Below are 22,113 nucleotides of genomic sequence, written 5' to 3' on the forward strand. Positions count from 1 at the left end.
TGTATAGGTGAAGCTGTTGATTTACTGGGTGGTCTACATTCGTGCACTCATCCACGGCTGTGAGCGCCGCATCCACACGGAAAGAATGAAGCTGAGGATACGAGCAGCAGGAATGAGCTCCTTCTTGTTTGGGCTTCAGGGAGGATGGATTCTTGCACGGATGAAGCGTGAGCCAAAGTAAAACATGACCTTGAGTAAATGTTTGCCGGATAAGTTTCCTGCCATGCCGCATATGGTGGCTGGTTATTGATTAGTTATGTGATGCTATAAAAGGTTGTAATTGTTGAAGTTGCACAGCTCCTCTGAGGAAAGTGGTTCTAGAGGCTTCTGCAGAAAAACTGAGGCACATTCAGGCTAATAAAAATCAAAAATCTTTCATTGTTTGAGCCGTCTGCCACGTCCCTGGTTCCCCATCATTTCAGCTGATTCTTGAATGTGGTCTGGATCGGCTTCGGTTTGGTCGGTTGCACTCATGTTATCTTGTTCTTTCTCCTCCTCTGTCTGTCTGTCACAGCTGGACGGCGTCAGTCTGCACGGTCTGACCAACCAGGAGGTTCAGGAGGTGATGAAGCAGACGGGTCAGACTGTCATTCTCACTCTGGTCAGGAAGAAAGCCAGAGCTCTGGAGAGATCGTTGGATAAAGGTAGATAAATGTTTTAATCCAGTTTTGTCTGCCAGTCTGTGTTTCCTGAGTACTGTCCTGTGCGATTAAATGATGGCGTCAGTACTTTGACCGCACTCTGGTTAAGTCTGTGTGCGTCACAGTGGTTGTCTGATTCTGTGGGAGGGTGTAGGTCAGGGGACCCACAGAGTCCTTAAATGAGCACCTTGACTGTGCACAGAGCCGGCGACAGCGTCCCGTTAGACACCGGCCTGCAGATCACGCTGACTCTGCACACAACGAGGAGGCGGAAAATGAAGCCCGAGTACGCTTCTGTGAGAACGATAAACTGACTTTTGACGTCACCGGGATGTGTGCGGGGCTGGACACAGCTCTGACTGCATGGTGCTGAAACAGTAATGTGCTCCAGCGGGAGAAGTTAACTCTGTGCTAAACTTATCGCAGCTTTTCTTCCTCCCTCCTATGCCTCTATCCTCTCACCCAGATTAAGATGACAAATTTGTTTACAACTCGGTGTAATTTCCCCAAACTCTGCTGCAGGAGGCTGCGATTTGTCCTTCACGCCGTCCACAGAGATTAATTTGCCCGCTTCTGGGTCATTTTTTTGTCTTGCGGTCGGCCGGCGGCCCGCACTGGTCAGCCTCCAGGTCGGAGAGAAGCAGGTGATTTTTAAAAAAGAGGAGGAGTGCGAGGCTCTTATCTCCTCCAGACGTCTTTTCATTTCATTACCGAGGAAGCACAGAGGAGGAAATCGGCTCAGGTTTTAACTTGTTATAATCTGGTTGTTTCTATGGCTCTCTTATCTGCTCTGAGTTATGAAGAGAGTCAGACGGGAAAGTGAGCTTAAATAAATACTCATCAGTCAGGAGGTCAAAGGTCAGAGTGAGCTGAGGGCTCCTGGGTGATCTGCTCTGTGTTTAGATAGATGGACTTACAGGACCACTGTCAGCATCCCACAGAGATTCTATGAATAAATTACAGACAACAAAACTCTGAAAGACTTTCAGATAAATACAAAATTCTATTAAACGGCACATTTATTCATTTAGGGGCAGCACGGTGGTTAGCACTGTTGCTGCACAGCAAGAAGGTCCTGAGTTCAATTCCACCATCCGGCCGGGGTCTTTCTGTGTGGAGTTTGCATGTTCTCCCCATGTTTGCATGGGTTCCCTCCGGGTACTCCGGCTTCCTCCCACTGTCCAAAGACATGCAGCTTGTAGGGATAAGTTAATTGATTAATCCAAATTGCCCATAGGTGTGAATGCGCGAGTGAATGTGAGCGCGAATGGTTGTCTGTCTCTATGTGTTAGCCCTTTGACAGACTGGTGATCTGTCCAGGGTGTACCCCGCCTCTTGCCCTATGACAGTTGGGATAGGCTCCGGCACCCCCCGCGACCCTGAAAAGGATAAGTGGAAGCAAATGGATGGATGGATGGATGGATGGATGGATTTATTCATTTACTCCATCCACCTATCAGAGAGGCCACGACCTTAAACCTTAAATTATCCACAATGATCAAACAGTTTTTTTATCATGCTGTAAACATGTTTATTTGTGCTGTGATGTTTAAACATGGGGATCTATGGGGACTGACTCACTGCTGGGGCCTCAGCTTCAGTTCTGTGATTGGTTGATGCTTCTGTGCCGTCAATAGACACCCACCCCCAAACCTGATCCACAGTCCTTATTGAGGCCTCTCTCAGCCACGCTGGTACCAGCTCAGTGCTGTCAGTGCTCCTAAAATCTCATGTTTATCAGTGACATCAGTCACATCTTTGTCCTAAAATAACAAATTCTTACTTCGTGTGTGTGTGTGTGTGTGTGTGTGTGTGTGTGTGTGTGTGTAAGTGGAGAGAGAGCCTTCTCGAGTTTCTCTCAGGAGGTCATCGGAGGTCAAAGCTCACTTGTCTGGGTTTGGATCCACGATGATGAAGCAGGAATCAACAGACCTAAACTCAGCACAGCTAAACAGGGGTGAGACACACACACACACACACACACACGGTTGTGCTTGTCATTCAATCATGAAGCAGCAGATCTATGTGGTCTTCAGGGACAAATGTCTCAGGTCTGTCAGGACTAAAGACCCAAAAAGACCGGGGGGCTTGAAGACCCTAGGGGTTTCTTGATGAAAGTGCAAGAAATTGATAATGAAAGCTGAAGAAAGGAATGATGGAGGTGAAAGTGCAGAAAAACAGATTTAATGTTAGACGACCTTTGCCTGACAGACCTACGTCATCATCACCTTCCTCCAGGTGGAGATTGATTTTATTAACACTTCACGTCTGTTTGCATGTTCCGTGGCTTTGGGTGGATCAAAGATCCAGAAAGGAATGGCAGTGTGGTTCAGTTCGATCTGAACCGAGGCGCCTCAGCATGGACTTATTATCTGCTCAAATCTGAGACCTGCGTGTGAAAGGTTCTGATGGTGCACACTCGGACAAAGCTTCATCTCCTGCTATATAGCGCCTACCTCGAGAAATATACGCCCGTAGCAGCCGACGGGAACACTTCCTCCCTCCAAACCACACCTGCTATCTTAAACCTGATAACAGATTCTCGTTTCAGGAGTTACAGGAAGTCTAGATTTCTCTGATTTTTCTCTGGCCGCTATCCTCCTCTTTGGATCACACTCTTATAAATAAAGGTTCATTCATCGTCAGCTGCCCACGTACGTCATCCACAAGTTCCTCCTCCTCTGTGGTGTCACAAGAAAGCCCACTGCTGTTCTTCTCCTTCTCTCGTACACAGATGCAGGCATCAGTCCATGTTTCTTTAAACTCTAAGCACAGCATACAGGTGTGTTTAGAGTCTACTTCTGCTTCAGGCAAAGTCACTGAAACACTGTAAAAAAACAGGATTGTGTTGGAATTGTTATCTGTGTAACTGAAAACCTCAGATCAGCTTCTTTCTTCATTATCGCAGACAGATGACGTCTTTAATACTTGATATTTATTATGAATAAATAAGAGGTAAGTGTGTTTAATGATGCTGATCAGGCAGTTAAAAGCCTTCTCTCTGAAAGCCTCTAAAGATGTGTGATGCAGGCCTCTCACGGCTCTCCACACTGAATTATTTCCTCTCTTTTTATTCCTCATTAGCTTTGCTAAGTGGCCAAAACGCCACGCTAACACTTAGCACGCCGCTTGGCTGCTCCCGGCCGACAGATGTAAAGTGTCCAAGCTGTCTGACAGCCTCGCAGCGATGTATTGCCCCGTTTATTCAGCCAAACGCTGCAGATTAATTGCTGTGTGAAGGCCAGGGGTTAGCAATGCTAATTTAATCAGAGGCTGTTGTTGTAGGGCTGCCAGAGCTGCCTCAGAGCGCTTCGACATGCAAACGGATCGGTGGGAACATGGAGGTGTTTTTGTGCAGCTCAGCAGCGGCACCATCCTCCCAGAAATTGGGTGCCGGCACTCTGTAATCTGCTGCGACTGTCACCGCTGTATGACGCTCAGCTGCTTATTTTACACTTTATTTACGCGTTGAATTCCAATGAGCTGCACGACAAGCCGGCTCAGCGTATCCATGAACAGTCACACATGACCGGCTCGCACATGGTCAGTGCAAGGGTCACGCTCATGTCAGGTCACCTGCCCATTCATTCGCCCATTTACTCATTCATTTACTCATCTGTCCGTCCACCCATCCATCCATCTATCTTCCAATTCATCCAGCCATCCCTCCATTTGTCCCTTCATCTGCCCATTCTTCCATCCATCCGCCAGCCCATCCATCTGCCTATTCATCCATCTTCCAGTTCATCCATCCATCCATCAGCCCATCAACACATCCATCCATCTATCCCCTGTTAATCCAGCCATCCATCCATTCATCCCTTCTTCTGCCCATTCTTCCATCCATCCCTCATTCATCCAGCCATCCATCCATATGACTTAAATGATCAGAGCTACTGTGCTATGATGTGGTAAAGACTTCCTGTGTCAGAAGGTGGTCTGGAGTCAATAGCCACCCACATCCATTTGCCCCAGGTCGTCACTGGACGACCTCTGCATCAGCTGATAGAGGAGTCTAAACAGTCTGTTCGAACAGAGCGATTCTCTCTCAGTGGTCCACTGAGCTCTGACTATCTCAGTGAAACTATCACAGTGTTCTTCTGCCCAAGTGCTACAGTACTCTCACACTATACTATTTGTTTGCAGCACTTTAACGCTTTCTGAAGCTGATGAGAAAAGTGTGTGTGTGTGTGTGTGTGTGTGTGTGTGTGTGTGTGTGTGTGTGTGTGTGTGTGTGTGTGTGTGTGTGTGTGTGTGTGTGTGTGTGTGTGTGTGTGTGTGTGTGTGTGTGTGTGTGTGTGTGTGTGTGTGTGACAACAGAGGCAGAACTGAGGGCTAAGTGGGAGCAGGCTCTTGGACCGAATTATCAAGTCCTGGTGAGACAAGACATTCAAAATTATTAAAAGCTTCACAGTGTTGCTGAGATCCAGGACTCAGTCAGTGTGTGTGTGTGTTTTATCAGATGGTGAATTTGGATCCCGTGATCGAAGACGATGAAGAGCTGCAGAAGTCATCGAAGCTGCTGCCTGTCCACACTCTGCGTCTTGGGGTCGAGTTGGACTCCTTTGATGGTCATCACTACATTTCGTCGGTGGCGCCCGGAGGCCCCGTCGACAGACACGGAGTCCTGAGACCCGAAGACGAGCTGCTGGAGGTCAGATTACAAGCTGAAAGTCATCGTCAGCTTCATTGTCTCACAGACCGTACCATCAGAGTCGCCCTCTGCTGGACATCAGACAGACTGCAGCTGTGTGACTGAGATGTAATCATGTTTTGTTCTTGTGTAGGTGAACGACGTTCAGCTGTATGGAAAGTCTCGCAGAGAAGTGGTGTCGTTCCTCAAAGAGGTGCCTCCTCCGTTCACTCTGGTCTGCTGCCGACACCCGATCGCCGACCTGGAACCAGAATCCGAATCTGAACCAGAACCAGTACTACGACTAGAACCAAAAGCAGGACCGGCCAGACAGTCGCAGCGTGGTGTGGAGGAGGTGAGAACAGGGCTGTTTATGGTGCCGTAGGATGGCATTTGTAGTAACAACTACTTTATAAGCAGTTATGATCGTAAAGATGAAAAGCATCATTGTTTGGTTTGAAATGCTGATGGAGCTCTGAGAATAACCGTGTGCTGTCTGTCAGATCGAGATGAAGCTGTCATCGATGCTCTGCAGTCAGACGCTCCTGAGAGATGATAGCAGTGGCAGACAGGTAACCTCTGCAACCACACACACGCACACACACAAATGATAAATGGACTGGTTGTTCTTATAGCGCTTTTCTACTCTGCTTGAGCACTCAAAATGCTTCATTCTCCCGTCCACGCACGCACACGCACACTTTTTATATGCTTAAGTGCTTAAGTGATGGATGCATCAGAGAGCAACTTGGAGTTGATATCTTGTCCAAGGATGTTTGGCATGCAGAGCAAAGCAGCCAGGGATCGAATTGCCAACCTTCCTTCTCTACCTCCTGAAGAGGAGGGTTGCAAGAAGGATCACGAACCCTGGTGCACTGCATTTGTTATATGGACAGGTTCACTTCCTGCTGTCACTCTGTGGAGTATGAATTAAACTCAGACAGCTCCATCCTGAGTTCATTCCTGAACATTTCTTAAAACACTTCTCCATGACAGGAAGTGTTCAATAAAACAATCAAGCACCCGGCCTCTAATACCTGAGCTAGCAGCGTTAGCTTCCTAAACTGCTGATCACGCAGAGCGATCGCTCGGAGAATATGAAGTTTACTTTAGGACAGACCTCCTCAGTGCCGGGCTCGTCGACCTTTCCTGCTCAGGTTTATGGGTCAGGAGGCAGAGCAGGTCTAACGTGTCCTTGGGCTCGTCCATGTGTGTGAATGTGAACTGGTGAACGGAGAGTGTTGCACAAAGCACTTTGAGTGCTCAGGTAGAGTTGGAGGTATTTAAGGACCAGCCCATTTATCACTTATTACGTGTGAACGTCCTGAAACATGTCCTCGCTGAGCGCGCTTTAACTGCCGTTTAAATGTTTCTGTGTCAGGAGCAGGTCTCACCTGTAGAAGTGCTGCTGAGGGAGGAGCAGACCCACTACACCCAGGAAGAGGATGAGGAAGAAGAAGAGGAGGAAGATGAGGACGGAGAGCTTGCTCTGTGGTCTTCGGACATTCAGGTGTTGGAGCTGCAGAAAGAGCGAGACAAAGGCCTCGGCTTCAGCATCCTTGACTACCAGGTAAGAGTGGCAGCTCTGACGGCCGATCGTACGGGCCAGGAGACCACGTCAGACTGGCCTCCCAAAGTCTGAAAAGGTTTCACCTAACATGTGTCTGTGTGCACATCCGACTTTCTTCAGCTGGACGGCAGGTTTTGCTGCCGTCCAGCTGCTAGCATTTCCTCACGTTTTGCTCTGCTCGTTTCTAGTTTCACGTCGCTCTGGTAGACTGCAGGTCGATGACTGCAGCTGTTTGTGTGAAGCCAGCGGTAACGTTAGCATTTCTGAAAGTGGTGTCCAGAACCAGCTTCCATCTTTAATTTTGCTCTGCGGCTGTGAACCATGTCAACGTCCCACTGAAAACGTTGTTTAAGGGGAATGTGACCAATTTAAAGGAATTTTGATAACACCTCCGAAGTATCTGGACACATGCTGGACTGAGGTCGGACAGGTCGGGTGAGGTACACCTGCGGAATCTCAGAGCCTCAGGTGGACAAGGGTACCTTGACACTCCAAAAATTCTAGTATGGAAGGAAAACCCCAGAGCTCAGGCAGCTCCGAGTCCAGACAAACAGCTGTCTTACAGGAAGGTGCCACTGGTACTCATGTGTTTCCCATCTCCTCACAGGACAGCGTAAACGGAGCGAAGCTGAAATGTTTTAAAGTGAATCTCATCTCAGAGGTTTTAGATTCATCGCTGTCTCTGGAGTAAATTTGGGAAACTCTGGTGTGTCTGCTGTCTTTATCTTCTCCAAACCTGCTTTAGTGCTTTATCTTTAGGCGCAGCTTCACCTCTAAGACCTCAGCCCCCTCCTCCTCCTCCTCTGTCAGACCCAGCTGAGGTGGTGGAGCGAGCTCCAGCATAACTCCCAGTTGGTCCACATCATGTCAGCCTGCAGACACAGGATCTGCCTAGGAGAGAGGTGTGTGTGTGTGTGTGTGTGTGTGTGTGTGTGTGTGTGTGTGTGTGTGTGTGTGTGTGTGTGTGTGTGTGTGTGTGTGTGTGTGTGTGTGTGTGTTAGCTACACAGTGTGATCCGCTTGTGTTTCTGGCTGTTGTTGGCCCTCGTCCTGCAGATATTTGCAACGTTTCGTTGCCGTTATTCCTGCTGCAGCGTTTGTGCAGAGTGAAACTTCCACACTGTCTTTGCTGTAAAACGATGAACGTAACCGCTTCGCTGCTGGAAAACTGAGATTAGAATTTGGTCTGGATTCCAGCAGCTCTACAGGCTGAGCAGGAGGCTGCTGAGCATGCTTTGTGGTCCCAAAATTGTGAAAGTGCGTGAAGTCGTGGAGGAAAATGTTTTTGTGCACCACCAAGGATTTCTCCAGTGAATTTGTTCTAGAGCACAAACTGTAATGACGTGCCTGTAAAACAGTCTGATGGTTTAAAAGTAAAATGATGGCCTAAGAGGTCCTTTTGTTCATGCCTGATCACATCTCTGTTACGTGTCCTCGTTGTGCTCTGGGCTGCCTCTGGTTCTCCTCAGGGTCACAAAGCTTGTAGGTCCATAGGACGGAGTCCAGCCAGGGCTTTCAGGACCTGATGACGAAGTCTCAGACTCATCGTGTTACTTCGGTTTCTCTCCTGTTTGACTTTAATATGATTTAAAATCATCGGCAGTAAGAGCGAAGCTTCTGCCTTAGAGTCAATCCGACCTGCATCATATTTAACAAAATAAAACAAATCAACTTCCTCACAAACCTTCACCCTCTCTATCCTCTCCGCTCTCTGTATCTCTCGCCCAAGGGCACGTCGGCCCGGTGTTCCTGCCAAACTGTTTCCTGTTACCGACTCTCGCCTGTCAGAGCTGAGTGAAAGATGGCCGCAGGCAATAAGAGGAGAGCTGCTGTCTGTCTGGATTCTGGCTCATAGTTTCCTCTGAAACAGAGCGAGCAGCTTCGTGGCACAAATACGAACGTGTTCTCCAAAGACTGAAGGAGCTCAGTTCGGGTCCGAAACCATCGGCGTGAGGGTGGTATGATTCTTTATCCTTACGCCATGGCCGGATCGCAGATGCACTGGTGGTCACAGGATGCGAGAAGAGTCAAAGCCGCCACAGTGTTCATCACACGAAGACAAACTCTGCCTTTGCTCTATTGTCAGCTTTTTAGAAAAACAACTCATCTCATCATCTCAAAGCGAGTCTCACCTGTTTGCAGCCAGACACGTATGGAAGCACTTGGCACGTCCGAGCTTTAAAACAAGCTGACAGAGTTCGAATTTCCTCTAATAACAGGTTTTAAAATCTCCCTTCCTGCTGTCATTAAGTCCTCAGGCTCCTCCCACCAGAGCACAGCACAAGCACTGTGACGGCTCGCGCCAGTCCCACTTCACGTCGAGCCTTCACACACAAACCGCTGTAGCGCGAGCTGGAGGGCAGTGAAGTGCTGAGACCCGGTGTTTTCGCCCGGTGAACAGAAACACTTTCACAGCTGCAGTGCTCACACAGCTTTCTAATGTGATTATTCTTAACATATAAGACAGAACATGGGTCTCATCATGTTCTCTTAAACATGACAAGACCCATCTTTGCTTGGGTAATAACCTCATATAGTCTGTGCAGGACGTGGTTCTTCTGATTTGTGAGATGACTCCACGTCTGTGTTCTCTTTTATTTCTGAGGTTGCCACGCTCAAGTTTCCAAAAGGGCGTTTTGTTTTGAAGAATCCAAAGATGAATCTTTTCTAATTAAAATGAATTTTTCTGCCTGATAGAAGATGAGTCTGTACATGCCCGTGAAGCGCTGATGGGCGAGTGGCCGAAAGCTGCGTTCAGGTTTCTGCCAGTTTTCCAACGAAGCCCACGTTAAAGTAAGAGAACGTGGAGCGTCCAAATGTTTCGGGCAAGTATCGATTAAGTTCTTAAAAGTCAGAAATATGATAAAACATGAGAGGCGCTGAAAGGTCCTGAAATATGTTCTTTAAATCAACAAATGTAAAGTTGAGTGAGAGCTCCTAAAATATTTGGGCTCGTGTTTATTTCGGTGAATAAACCTCCCGAGTTTGATTCTCTGTGGCATCGCGAAGGTCTTCAAAAGTCTAACTTTGTGCAGACGCCCTGCAACCTACATATCCAAAAACACCCAAACCCTGCTCGTTGTTCTGTGTGTGAAACATTTCACTACTCCTGGCAGAAACGCTTCTAATTTCTTTTTTCCAGCCCCTCCTACGTTTTTCTGATTCCTCCACTTCTTGACTGCGGCGGCCTTTCTTTTTCCGGAGGATCTTGTAGGAGTGGAGGACGTGAGTTCTGACTCCTCACCACCTGTAGCCATGTTGTTCAGTCTAAAAATATAGCTGGCTTTGTTCTGGCAGCCTCAAACTTGGCACGGCAGCTCGTACTGCAGCGCGGGCGATGCCCGGGGTTCGACGCCGGGGAATTCACGCCGCGCACATCCGCTCGCACCAGGAGAGGGTTTGAGAGTGGCGCGGGAGGCTCTGGGGGGAGCGTGGGTTTGGCCGGCCGCATAGTCACTCTGGTTAAAACTCTGAGCAGAGAGCAGCGCCGGCGGAGGAGGAGGTAATCGCCTGCAGACCACATGTGCTGTCACACTTCAGATGGGCAACGATGGTATTAATTAGTCGCGTCACTCGCTGTGGGTGAAGTGTTTACGAGGCTGAGGAGAAAATGAGTGTCCTGAGACTCATTTTATACAAATAAAGAAAATGTATAACGTGCTTCTTATTTCTTCCTGGCTGACCTGTGGAGATGTACAGCACACTGTGCACCAGAAGTTTTTATCTGATTATAAGATGAAAGAATTTAAAGACAACAATAACCTCAGAGTCGTGTCAGTAAACATGCAGCAAAGCCTTAATTTCTTAGATAGCTGTAGAGCATGCGGCTTCGTTTAAGGTTCGAGGGTTAATTTTAGAAAAGGAAAATCGTTTTTTTACAGCACATGACTAATAACATGAGCAGGATAAAAGCTGCTTATTTACTGCTGCCCTCAGCAGCGACCATCACAAACCAAATGCTCAGATTAATTCTCTCAGAGTGCTGACACTCGGCCCAAACAGGGATGGATAGATGGATATTTTACATGAAATTTAGAGTCGGAGAAAGAAAAACAGATTTTCAGCGTCGTGGCAGATATTTGTCACGTCTGCGTGCATGCAACAGACTGCCGACGTGTCTAGGTGTACCCTACCTCTTAAACTTTTGACCCCACCCACCCCGAGTTTTAATTTCTTGGTTATTTTCTTTGCCTCATCTTTGCTTTTTGTTTCTGTATTGGTGTGAAACAGGAAGCAGGTCAGCTGTCCTGAGAAGACGAACTGCTCCCCGGGGTCTTTGAATGAGTTCAGTCTGGTTTTAACGTCCGCAGACTCTTGTGGTCTCGTCTTCATCAGTCGCTGAACGTCCTTAGCCTCGTCTTCCTCACGTCTGTGTGTTTGTGTGAATGTGTTTGCTGTTATTTCTCTGGTCTCTGGCTCCCCCTGCCTGTCCTCTGTGGTGGTGATGATGATGATGGCGGTGTGTCTTCTTCGCTCTCCCCTGTGAGAGTGATGAAACAGACAGGATGATCTGTAATGGTCGTTGTCCCACTTCCCTCGACTCTGTGTGAAATATGAGCTCGGCTGATCTGGGGTCGGTCATGCTGGGCTGAGAGTTGGTTAAAGATTTCCAACTTAGTGGATGAGGCTCTTGGTTTTAAACTTGCTGAAACTAAAACTGGGAGCTGCTCTAATGGCCTCGGTATACCAAACATAGACACAAGAGTCCGTGAAGGTTCTCATACAGGTCGGGTAGTCTTAGGAGGTGAGGAGGAGGTGAATGGACTCGCCACCTTTTGTGGTTTTCTTTTGAAGCTTTGAAGATTTGAGCATTTCTGTCTTTGTGCTGTTTTTGGTTTGGAAAGATGGATGTTTTCAACTTTCCAAACCACAATGTTCCGATCTCCCAGGTTCCTTAAAGTTGGCATTTCTGCCGGACAAAAGTTTGTTGGTCCATCTGCACGTGTTTCAGGCGGTTCCTCCTGATCATTGATTATTATTACTAATTATTAATGTTATCCCCACCTGTTCATTCACAGTGGTTCTCAAACTATGGGGCGTAGACCACCAAGGAAAGTATCTTTTTAATGTTAATGTTAAAAAAGATAAAATTGTGTTGTTTTTAAACCTTTTTTGTAAAATTAGTGAGCAGTTGTAGATCACTCAATCACCAGGTCATTTCAAGTGTAATTATTCCAGGGGAGGGGCTAATATTTCCATTTGATGTGATTAAAACGACAGATCGACCCTCGTTGGGGGGCAATGGCATCCGCCCAGTCCTGACTGTAGCGTCAGACTACAGGAGGTAAAATTTGGTGTTTTGCTTTAACGTTTTTCCTCTCTGGCTCGCAGGACCCGCTGGACCCCGGCAGATGTGTGATGGTGATCCGGTCTCTGGTACCTGGCGGTTCAGCGGAGCTCCACGGTGGTTTGCTCCCTGGAGACCAGCTTGTGTCGGTCAACCGCACCCAGCTGGACATGCTCAGTCTGGCCGAGGCTGTCGAGGTTCTCAAGTGTGCTCCGCCTGGTACGGTCCGCCTGGGAATCCGGAAGCCTCTGGTGGTAAGTCCAAAACGTAACCCTGACCCCTGCACTAACCTTTGGCAGGTTAGTCACCTGCTCACCTGGCTGAGCAGGTGACTAACATGGACCCAGATTTCCTGGTTTTTGGTTCAGACTGGTAGGTCCGAGGTTTGAAGGTGTTTTATGCCTGAACGCATAAATCAGCCGCTTCCAGTGTTTGTTCATCCACCAGCAAATATAATCCCATCACTGGGAAAGTGATTCTGCAGCGATGTCAGAGCTGCGAGAGTAAATGAAAAGAGCTCCTTCTGTCTGCATCACATGAATGAACTGCAGTGGACTCTTACCTGCTGAAATCTTACCTCGGCCTCCCGCTGGGAGAGCACCGTGCAGTTGTGGTGAACCTTCATGCCTCCACACTCTTCTGTAGTCTTCCTCTGTGGATGGACCTGACTTCACTCTGATCTGCATGTTTGTGTAGGTGGAGGCACCAGAGAGGAGGAGAGAGGACAGCAGCACATCACTACCTGTGGCAAAGGTACACACACAGACACACACACACGATGCTAATAGCGATGGAGTGCATTCACATCCTCAGTGATGTGAGGATATTGTTGCTGTTGAGCTCTCTCTAAGGCTGTTCTGTCCTTTATCTTGCTCTCATGGTTTGGATTCTGATGATGGTGAAGCACACAGTTGGACTCCTCACTTGCTTCCTTTTTATTTGAACCCTTGCTGCCTTTGTGACCTCACTGAGTTTCCTGCTCTGAATGAAGGCATTAAACAGCTGTGTGTGTGTGCGTGTGTGCACGTTTGAATTAGAAACGCGTATCACATGAACGCACGCCGTGGGAACAAGAAAAGTGCAGATAGTTTCAGTGTAAAGGTTGTACAGTTTGATCTGTGATGGATTTTACAGGTGTACCTAATAAAGTGGGCTCTGACTGTCTCTGTTAGAAACGTTAATCAGTCCAGACTAATTGGACATTAAGATTTTGTCCCCCGTCACATCGCTCACCTCCTCCCTCGCTGCTCTGCTCCCTCCATCTGTGTTCATCTTCCAAATGGAAATCTTTCTGTCTTAATCTCCTGTTCCTGCTCTCCTTTCACTTCAGTTTGCTTTATTGGTCTGGATACCAGATGAACGGCGCTGCCAGAGCATCTGACCATAAAGAAAGATGAATCGAGGGCCGAATGAATGTAAATAAATATGTAGAGCGTGACGGGGATGAAGAGAAATGGCTGCTCGGTTCAGACTGAGTGGAGTGAGTTTGAATTTAAAAGATCCTTTTTTTGATTATTTCTGATCAGGAGCTTTTAAATTTGGTTACCAGAGTGCGCAGGACGCTCACTTCTTTAAAGTAGTATATTCTGAGATGAAGTGTAAGGTGGGGGGCAGGGACCTCACCTGAAACCAGCCACTGATGCAGCAGCTGCAGGACTTTACACCAAACTCCATTCAAAAATCATGAGATTTTACTGGCATGTTCTGATCGCAGTCAGAAATCTGCAGATTCAACAGGCGCTGCTCAGATAAATAATAAAGTCTGTAAAGCGGAAACATTCAGCCATGAAACAGTTTTATTAAATATCAGACACAGGTGTAGACGTTCTGCAGTGAGCAGAACGTGCGGAGGCTGGTTCCATATCGGATCCAAACAAGATGGAAAATCTGCTATGAGGTCGTTCCTGTGGTGAAATGTGCTGAAAACGTCTCTGAAACTGGGAGCGAAGAGTACAGGACTTTGGTCCTTACACTTATAAAAAATGAGCGTGTCATCAGCCCAGTGCAATACTGGGAACAGTGAGTCGGGCCAACAGAAAGTGAGATTCTCTTTCCTCAGATTTCATTTGGATGTTTAATGGCCGTCATGTTTCTGCACCTTCCTCCTTGTACATGAGCTCAGCTGTCCATGAAACGAGCTGAGAGCTCGACGTCAGCGCTGATAACCCGCCATGACGTCATCTTCTCTCTTCCTGCTTTCTTCCATCTCACTGCTCTTCACTCTTGTGCCTTCACCTCCATGCTCCCCTCTCCTCTATCATCTCCTCCACATCTTTCTCTCTCTCTCTTTCTCTCTCTCTCTTGCTGCTCTTTCATCTCCTCCTCCTCTCCTCTCTTTCACCTTCCTTCACCCTCCTCTCCCTCCTCTCTGTCTCTGTGAAGCTGCTGACTCAGCGGGATGGTTGAATGGTATAAAGTGCTCCATCAGCTCAACCAGCAGCAGCATCTCTCTTAAGTGGAGGGGTGGAGGGGGGTACTCTGAGGACACTCTGGTCCTCCAGCATCTGTACACGTAGTACTGCAGTACTACGACTCAGTAATACTGCAGACAGAGAAGAATACAAGCTGTTTGTCTTTGCACAGATACTTATGGACAGAAAATTTTACAGAAACTGAGACGTTGTTACGGTTTTTGTCTGCAGTTTGTGACATCACAGTGTGACATCATTATGATCGCAGCTGTCAAAATCAAATAAAGTAATAAATAATCCAGTGAATAAATGAATGAACCCTCACACACGTGAAATATTAAAAACAAAAGTGTGAATTTCTTTTTCAGTCCGTCTTTGCTGAGTAGAAGCACAGGAAAAAAGTTTGGGAAAAATTTTCCAAAAATTAATGTAAAACTTGAGAAAAGGAGTAAGAAAATAAACGGAGGGGACTGTGTGTTCATGAGTAAACACAGAAATTGATGACTGAGTTCAACCTTTAAATAAATAATTACAGAAGCACCATCAAATACATTTTAATGCATGTCAAACGGACTGATACACGTATCACGCTTTTTACTGCAAACCTCATTCAGTCACACACACACACACATATATACACACACATGCATGCATGCACCCACACATGCACGCATCCACACACGCACACACTCACGCGCACGCATCCACACACACACATGCAGTAGGATGGGGGAGCCGGGAATCGAACTGCTGACCTTTGCGGGTAGGCGTCCTATTATAGTTGCTGATTTGTGTGTTTAGCAACACGTGGATTCATTTTCGGAGCATTTGTCGTGTCACTGCTCCGTACCTGAGCAGGTGGTTGTGATTTGCTGAAGAAAAGCAGAAGCCTCTGATATCTGCACACGTGTCTGTGAAGCATCAGCCCGCTGAGCTCGTCTTTGTTCTGCCATTTCTGCTGAGTTCTGCTCTTCTTCGTGTCCTGTGCCGTCGCCGTCCTCTGCGCCGCTGTTTTATTTCCTCTTTTATATGCAGCCCATTTGGCTGAAGAGGTTTTTTCACAGCCCACAGGTCTCTGATGGGTTTCCATAAAGACGGCCGGGTCGGCACTTACACTTTGCTGCCGGATCCTTCTCTGTCACACTGACCAGAGAGAGACCCCGTTACACGCCCACGCCTCGTTAACTTTTAGAGGTCAGGTGTGCAAGAACGAGCTACTGCCGTCGTTTCACTTCATTCTGCTCCTGTTTGTGCAGATAAAGAGCTGCCATGGCGCGTTCAGCCGGCTGAAGCCTGCGTACGACAGAAAGCAAGCCGGAGGAACCCAGAGGACACTCAAGACCCGCTTTACTGCTGCTTCACTTTATTTTACTGAGAAGGCTGTAAAACCACGCTGCTCAGTGTCTCCACTGCAGTAATCTGATTACTGCCCACTTTGGCCAAATGGATTTCTGAACGTTTCAGCAGTAGCTTCAGAAGCTCTGGGTTTAAAACTGAAGCCTGTCAGAGTTGTTTGATTTGTCTACAGGACTTCCGGTTAAATTCCTCTGCTGTGTGAGGTTTGAAGGTCTGTTAGTACAGTAACCTTACAGCGGCCATGTTATTGGTCAGATTATGTCATTTTGACGGTCCAGAGGTCCAGTTCACGTGACGCTAGCAGACAGCTAGCAGCTACAGCCACCTGTGTCTCCATCCACCTGTCAGTCACAGAGGCCACGCCCCAAGAAAGCTAAAACGTCTCCTTCACAGTTATGAAGAGGGGAAACGTGGGAGTCTATGTGGAGTGACTCACTACTGCCTCTGCTGGACGTCAGGGGAACTGCAGCTGTGGTTGTTTCAGCTGCAGAAGGCGGATCATTAAAGACTGTAAGCCCAGCTGCGACCTCTGACCTTTGTTTCTGTCCACACAGCAGAAACATGGCTGTTGGTGGAGTTTCCTGTGGGAGTGATGCAGTTCTTTTTTTTGTTTTGTTTTGTTTTTTCTTTCCTGTGAGGATGGTCATGTAGTCATGTGACTCTGCAGTCGCTGCAGCGAGGCGGTGAAGACAGTCGTTGAGGATCCTCACATGAACCGCAGCGCTGCAGCGATGCTCCGTCCTCATCGTCTAATGGCAGAGATATTAAATGACAGCGTCTTTAAATCTTATGAATATGAGGCCAGGCAGTCACGGCCAATACACATCAGTCTGCAGAACATCCTGTTAGCATTATGAGCTCTCTGCTGCTGCCGCCGTCTACTCCTCACCTCCATTATACGCCGTGATGGGCCGGCTTCCCGGGCCCAAATTAAAAGAAGAGGAGCAGAGTCCTTGACGATGAGGCTTCGTCGATGGAAATTAGCCTAAGTGTTGTCATTAATATTTCCCGGCGCGGGCTAATGTCTGCATCGTAATGTTAAGAACAGGATATCCCCCCAGTATCTGCTGAGGAGGCTCTTTGGGGAGTTGGAGATGAAGGCTAATGTCCAAAGTCAGGCGAGTTTTAGATTTAGTGCGAGCTGCAGAGACACTCTCACACTTTCACATGAAACACTGGGAACCATGATGGATTCTGATTTCTGCCTCCTTTTGTCCTTCACGACCTCCAGAAATCCAAATTGAGTCATCTTGTTTGTTTTCCACAGACACGGGAGTCATCTCGACTGTGAGTGTTTCATTTTTTCTCACACCTGTCCTCTGAGCAGGTGTGAGAAACAAGAAACCATTAAAGAGCAGAAACGAGCTGAGAAACCAGAAAGTCCTTTCAGATTCAAATCTATGTTTTTAAAGGCGATCTGGCCAACAAAGCTGAGTGCTTACAGGAATGATAAAAATCACGTCTAACGCAAGCAGACAGAAATACAGCCAATCAGAGCAAATGGCTAATGACACTGTTTAGTCAATTGCATTTGATTACGTCTCTGCACTGCTGCCAGGTGAAAAATGTCTCCGTGTGTTTATCGATGCATCTCGTGACACGTTGGAGGCTGAACATTCTTCAGACATGGTGAACCTGAGCTCACTGGTGAAGTTTGAAGCTGCTGGACTTCCTGTCGTCATTTCTGTCTTAATTACTCGGTCGCTCCTCTGGAGCTTAGTCTCTGAATGCTGCCGTCTGTGTGTCAGGGTTTCAGCGAGGCCGCCATCCTTCCACAGAGCCTTCATCTGGAGGAGGAAGAGGAGGAGCCAGAGCTGATCCTGGATGCTCTCCCTCGCTACGCCACCTCCTCTCTGACCTCTGACCTCCGGCCAGAGGAGGAATTCAGGGAGATGGGTGTTGATGAAGAGGAGGTAGAGCCGGAGGACAGCGTGAGCCCCGCCCCCAGGAAACCCCCACCATCTTGGGAAGAGTGGAAGTTGGCCTCCCTTACCCGAGCTGGGGGGGCAGATGAGGTGAGTTGACGAGCAAGGGGAAGTTTCATTGACGTTGACTCGCTCACACAATACATGAAGTGAACGGCTGCGAGTGGCGAGGTATTGGCGAGAACTCATTACCCTGCCTACGGTCCCCCATGTTTCCGTGACCGGGGGTGGTGCTGCCTCTGCAGCGACGCCCCAAAAAACCCAGAAACTGTTCTAAAGCACAACTTGATTGATCTGACGTGTCCGAACTGCCCGTTGGCGGTACGGCGGGTTGAGAAGCACTGTTTTTACAGGGGAAGGAGCTGGAGAACCATACGCTCTCCTGACTCCACCTGCACTCAGGTGGTTTTAGGCTCAGACACACCTTATCTCCATTTTCTTTCATACTGTTCATATTTGGGTATTAATATTTCCAGCATGTTTTTAATGGGAAAAGTTCAGCAGTTTAACATTTGCATGTTCTCTAAAGGCTGATTTCTGCGTGACCGGATGAAGGTCAGAACAAAAGTCGTGACATTCTGCTTCTGTATGTATTTGTAGTTATTTGGTGGTTTTTGTCCTCAGGCCTGGAGCAGAGAGATGCAGGAGGAGGAAGACCTGCAGAGATCGGACCATGAAAGCATTGTGTCTGTGGGAAAGCTGATTCTGGGTGAGAGGAGAGCGCCCGAGTCTAAATCATGTTTAAGATAATTTAGACTCGAGATCCATGATCTCTCTTTTTTTTTCCATCTCATGACCTGGTGAATAGGAACAGGATGTCATTTAAAGAAAATCCACCTAGATCAGGGTCAGCGGTTCTGCAGTTCATGGTGAAGGATGAGGTCCTCACAGTGATAGCAGTACAGATGTTTGTGTGTGTTTCAGGTCTTCCGGACTCCAGAGACAGCGAAGCAGACTCTGAGCTGACTCTCACGGACACTGACACAGAGTGAGTTCCTGCTGCACTTTCACGCTCGCCGTCACTCTTCCTCCTCATACACACTCGCTCAGAGAGTCAGAGGTCTGTTATCGTGCTGTATGTCGTGTTTAAACAGCCGTATCTGCTAAGAGAGGCCGGATTTTCTGGAAACAGAAGCTTCGATCATGCCCCAAGTAATGTCTGGTGTCCTCTTCGCTGCCAGGTTAAAGTTGCCCACAGTGCTGAAACCTGCTAACTGTTTGCAGCTCACAAGCTTAGACCTCACACACACTCATTTTCTCCTCCATCAGCTCCTCTTACGTCCCGTCACAGTGCTGTGGCACCCTCTGCTGCTCTCACACTCTAACTGCAGTCTGATTTCTCCATGAGTCAACTGTTTCCTGCTGTTTTTAATAACATATGGTCAGCGGGCACCCGGCGCTCACTCTCAGCCTCGTTAGATTAATCTGGATCATTGTGGTCACAAACCAGCCTCAGAGTTTAATCACAGAAACTTCCTGTCTGTGTTTTTCTTCTATCGGACCATCTCTCCCTGTTCCTCACACCTCGGTATTCACCACTCATCCAACGTGTGAAACCTGCTGTGAGGACAATTAAAGTGTGGCCAGAGGGGACAGACGCAGTGCTCCAGGACAGATTTAAAAACACAGACTGGAATATGTTCACCCACACAGACCTGGACCAGTACGCCTCATCTGTACTGGATTACATCTCCGAAACCACAGACAGTGTCACCACCCAGAAACGGATCACCATGTACCCCAACCAGAAGCCTTGGATGAACCGGGATGTTCGTCTCCTCCTGAAGGCCCGCAACACTGCCTTTAGGTCAGGAGATGCACACGCCTACAGTACAGCCAGGGCTAATCTAAAGAAGGGCATCAAAAAAGCCAAACACCATTACAAAAAGAAGGTAGAAGAACACTTCTCCAACTCCAACCCCCGACGCATGTGGCAAGGACTCCAGACCATCACAGACTACAGGACCACCAAACCCTCCCCCGCATCCTCTGATGTCTCCTTCCTCAACGAGCTCAACAACTTTTATGCTCGTTTTGAGCGAGGGAACCCCACAACCACAACCAAAGCAGACATGACGCCAGACCACCAACCTCTGACTCTCTCCCCCACCGATGTAGGAGCGGTGCTGAGCAGGATCAATGTCCACAAGGCTGCAGGCCCTGATGGCATCCCCGGGCGTGTTCTCAGAGCGTGTTCTGGGGAGCTTGCAGGAGTGCTCACAGACATATTCAATCTGTCCTTGGCCCACGCTGTGGTACCGGCCTGCTTCAAATCCACCTCCATCGTCCCGATACCCAAAAACTCCAACCCATCTTGCCTCAATGATTACCGCCCAGTAGCACTCACCCCCATCATCACTAAGTGCTTAGAGCGACTGGTCCTAGCACACTTCAAATCCTGTCTCCCCCCCACCCTGGACCCCCACCAATTCGCATACCGCCAGAACAGGAGCACAGAGGATGCAGTCTCCATCGCAATGCACTCTGTCCTCTCACACCTGGACAACAACAACACCTACGCCAGAATGCTGTTTATAGACTTCAGTTCAGCATTCAATACAATCCACCCCTCACAACTCATCAGGAAACTGACAGACCTGGGCATCAGTTCCCTCATCTGCAAATGGTTACTGGACTTCCTGACCAACCGCCCCCAACATGTCCGGCTGGATAACCACTGCTCATCTACCATCACAATGAACACCGGTGTACCACAAGGCTGTGTGATGAGCCCTTTCCTCTACTCCCTCTTCACCCACGACTGCAGACCTGCTGATGGTTCCAACACCATCATTAAGTTTGCAGATGACACCACGGTGATTGGCCTCATCAGTGACAACGATGAGGCCGCCTACAGGGAAGAGGTGGATCGTCTGGCTGAGTGGTGCGACACAAACAACCTGCTGCTTAACACCGAGAAGACCAAGGAGCTCATCGTGGACTACAGGAGGAATGCTGACCCACATCCACCCATCCACATTAAGGGGACGGCTGTGGAGCGTGTGAGCAGCTTCAAGTTCCTGGGAGTCCACATCTCCGAGGATCTCACCTGGACGACCAACTGCTCCAAGCTGGTCAAGAAGGCTCACCAGCGCCTCTTCTTCTTGAGGACTCTGAGGAAGAACCACCTGTCCTCAGACATCCTGGTGAACTTCTATCGCTGCACCATCGAGAGCATCCTGACCAACTGTATAACAGTCTGGTACGGGAACTGCTCTGCCTCGGACCGGAAGGCGTTGCAGAGGGTCGTGAAAACTGCCCAGCGCATCGCCGGAGCACCACTTCCTGCCATAAAAGACATCTACAGGAAGCGGTGTCTGAAAAGGGCTGGGAAAATCATCAAAGACCCCAGTCACCCATCGCATGGACTCTTCACCCTCCTGCCCTCTGGGAGGCGCCACAGGAGCCTCCGGACTAAGACCACCAGGTACCGGAACAGCTTCTTCCCCACAGCTGTCAGACTCCTGAACTCTGCCTCCTGACATCTGACCCACGTTAAACTCATGGACTGAACATACACACACCCACAACCACCTACACACACACACAATGGACAACTGTACCCTCAAACACACAATAATAACATGGACTGAACCACCACTCACAACCACTAGCACTAGCACCTCTGTAGAAACTATCTACACCCTCACTTATCTTAACTGCACTACTGTATAGCTCTGTGTAAATAATCATTCTGTACATTCGATAATCTTTAATCCTACAACTGTTTACAACTTGCATAGTTCCCATTTCTGTATAGCTGTATATCTCAGATTCTGTAAAGTTATTTATTTCATATTCTGTATAGTTTTTCATATTTATATCCTGTTCATATCCTGTACATAGCTTGTACTCACTACAGCCTGTACATACTTATAGTTATAGAATATTCACAACATACTTCATACCGTGTACATTATAACATACCATAATAGACCCATTTCTGTAATATACTCACATATCTATATTATTGCTAATATATATTGTAATATATCTATATCACTAAAGCACTTCTGGATGGATGCAAACTGCATTTCGTTGCCCTGTACCTGTGCATGTGCAATGACAATAAAGTTGAATTCTATTCTATTCTATTCTATTCTATTCTTCCCCTGGAGGTCTGTCAGGAGGATTGATACTGCGAAGAGGAAGAGGCGGAGCCAGGGGGGATCCTCTCTGCCAATCAGTGGCCACAGGTAGGACAGTTGCTTCACGTTCTGCTGGTTTGAACACAGATGTAAACAGGTAGACGCCTCAAGTGTGGGTGCATTTCTGTTTAGAATCATCGCTG

At 48.0% G+C, this 22,113-nt stretch overlaps 1 protein-coding gene across 8 annotated transcripts in view; it reads left to right on the top strand.

Moving 5' to 3' along the window:
• Positions 1-22,113, top strand: part of patj (PATJ crumbs cell polarity complex component) — an 88,468-nt gene that overhangs the window by 13,608 nt on the left and 52,747 nt on the right. For 7 of the 8 annotated variants that reach the window (XM_040039941.1, XM_040039937.1, XM_040039939.1 and 4 more), the window contains exons 11-23: positions 515-644; positions 2,473-2,598; positions 4,962-5,017; positions 5,104-5,295; positions 5,429-5,629; positions 5,778-5,846; positions 6,656-6,844; positions 12,175-12,384; positions 12,827-12,883; positions 17,646-17,912; positions 18,447-18,531; positions 18,747-18,810; positions 21,941-22,018. In XM_040039941.1, the coding sequence (XP_039895875.1) occupies positions 515-644; positions 2,473-2,598; positions 4,962-5,017; positions 5,104-5,295; positions 5,429-5,629; positions 5,778-5,846; positions 6,656-6,844; positions 12,175-12,384; positions 12,827-12,883; positions 17,646-17,912; positions 18,447-18,531; positions 18,747-18,810; positions 21,941-22,018 (1,724 nt within the window). The remainder of the gene's footprint in view (positions 1-514; positions 645-2,472; positions 2,599-4,961; positions 5,018-5,103; positions 5,296-5,428; positions 5,630-5,777; positions 5,847-6,655; positions 6,845-12,174; positions 12,385-12,826; positions 12,884-17,645; positions 17,913-18,446; positions 18,532-18,746; positions 18,811-21,940; positions 22,019-22,113) is intronic. The other variant, XM_040039935.1, reaches the window with a different exon arrangement.

The sequence above is a fragment of the Simochromis diagramma genome, unplaced genomic scaffold (assembly GCF_900408965.1).
Source record: "Simochromis diagramma unplaced genomic scaffold, fSimDia1.1 OVJJ01000026.1, whole genome shotgun sequence".
NCBI classification, from domain to species: Eukaryota; Metazoa; Chordata; class Actinopteri; order Cichliformes; family Cichlidae; genus Simochromis; species Simochromis diagramma.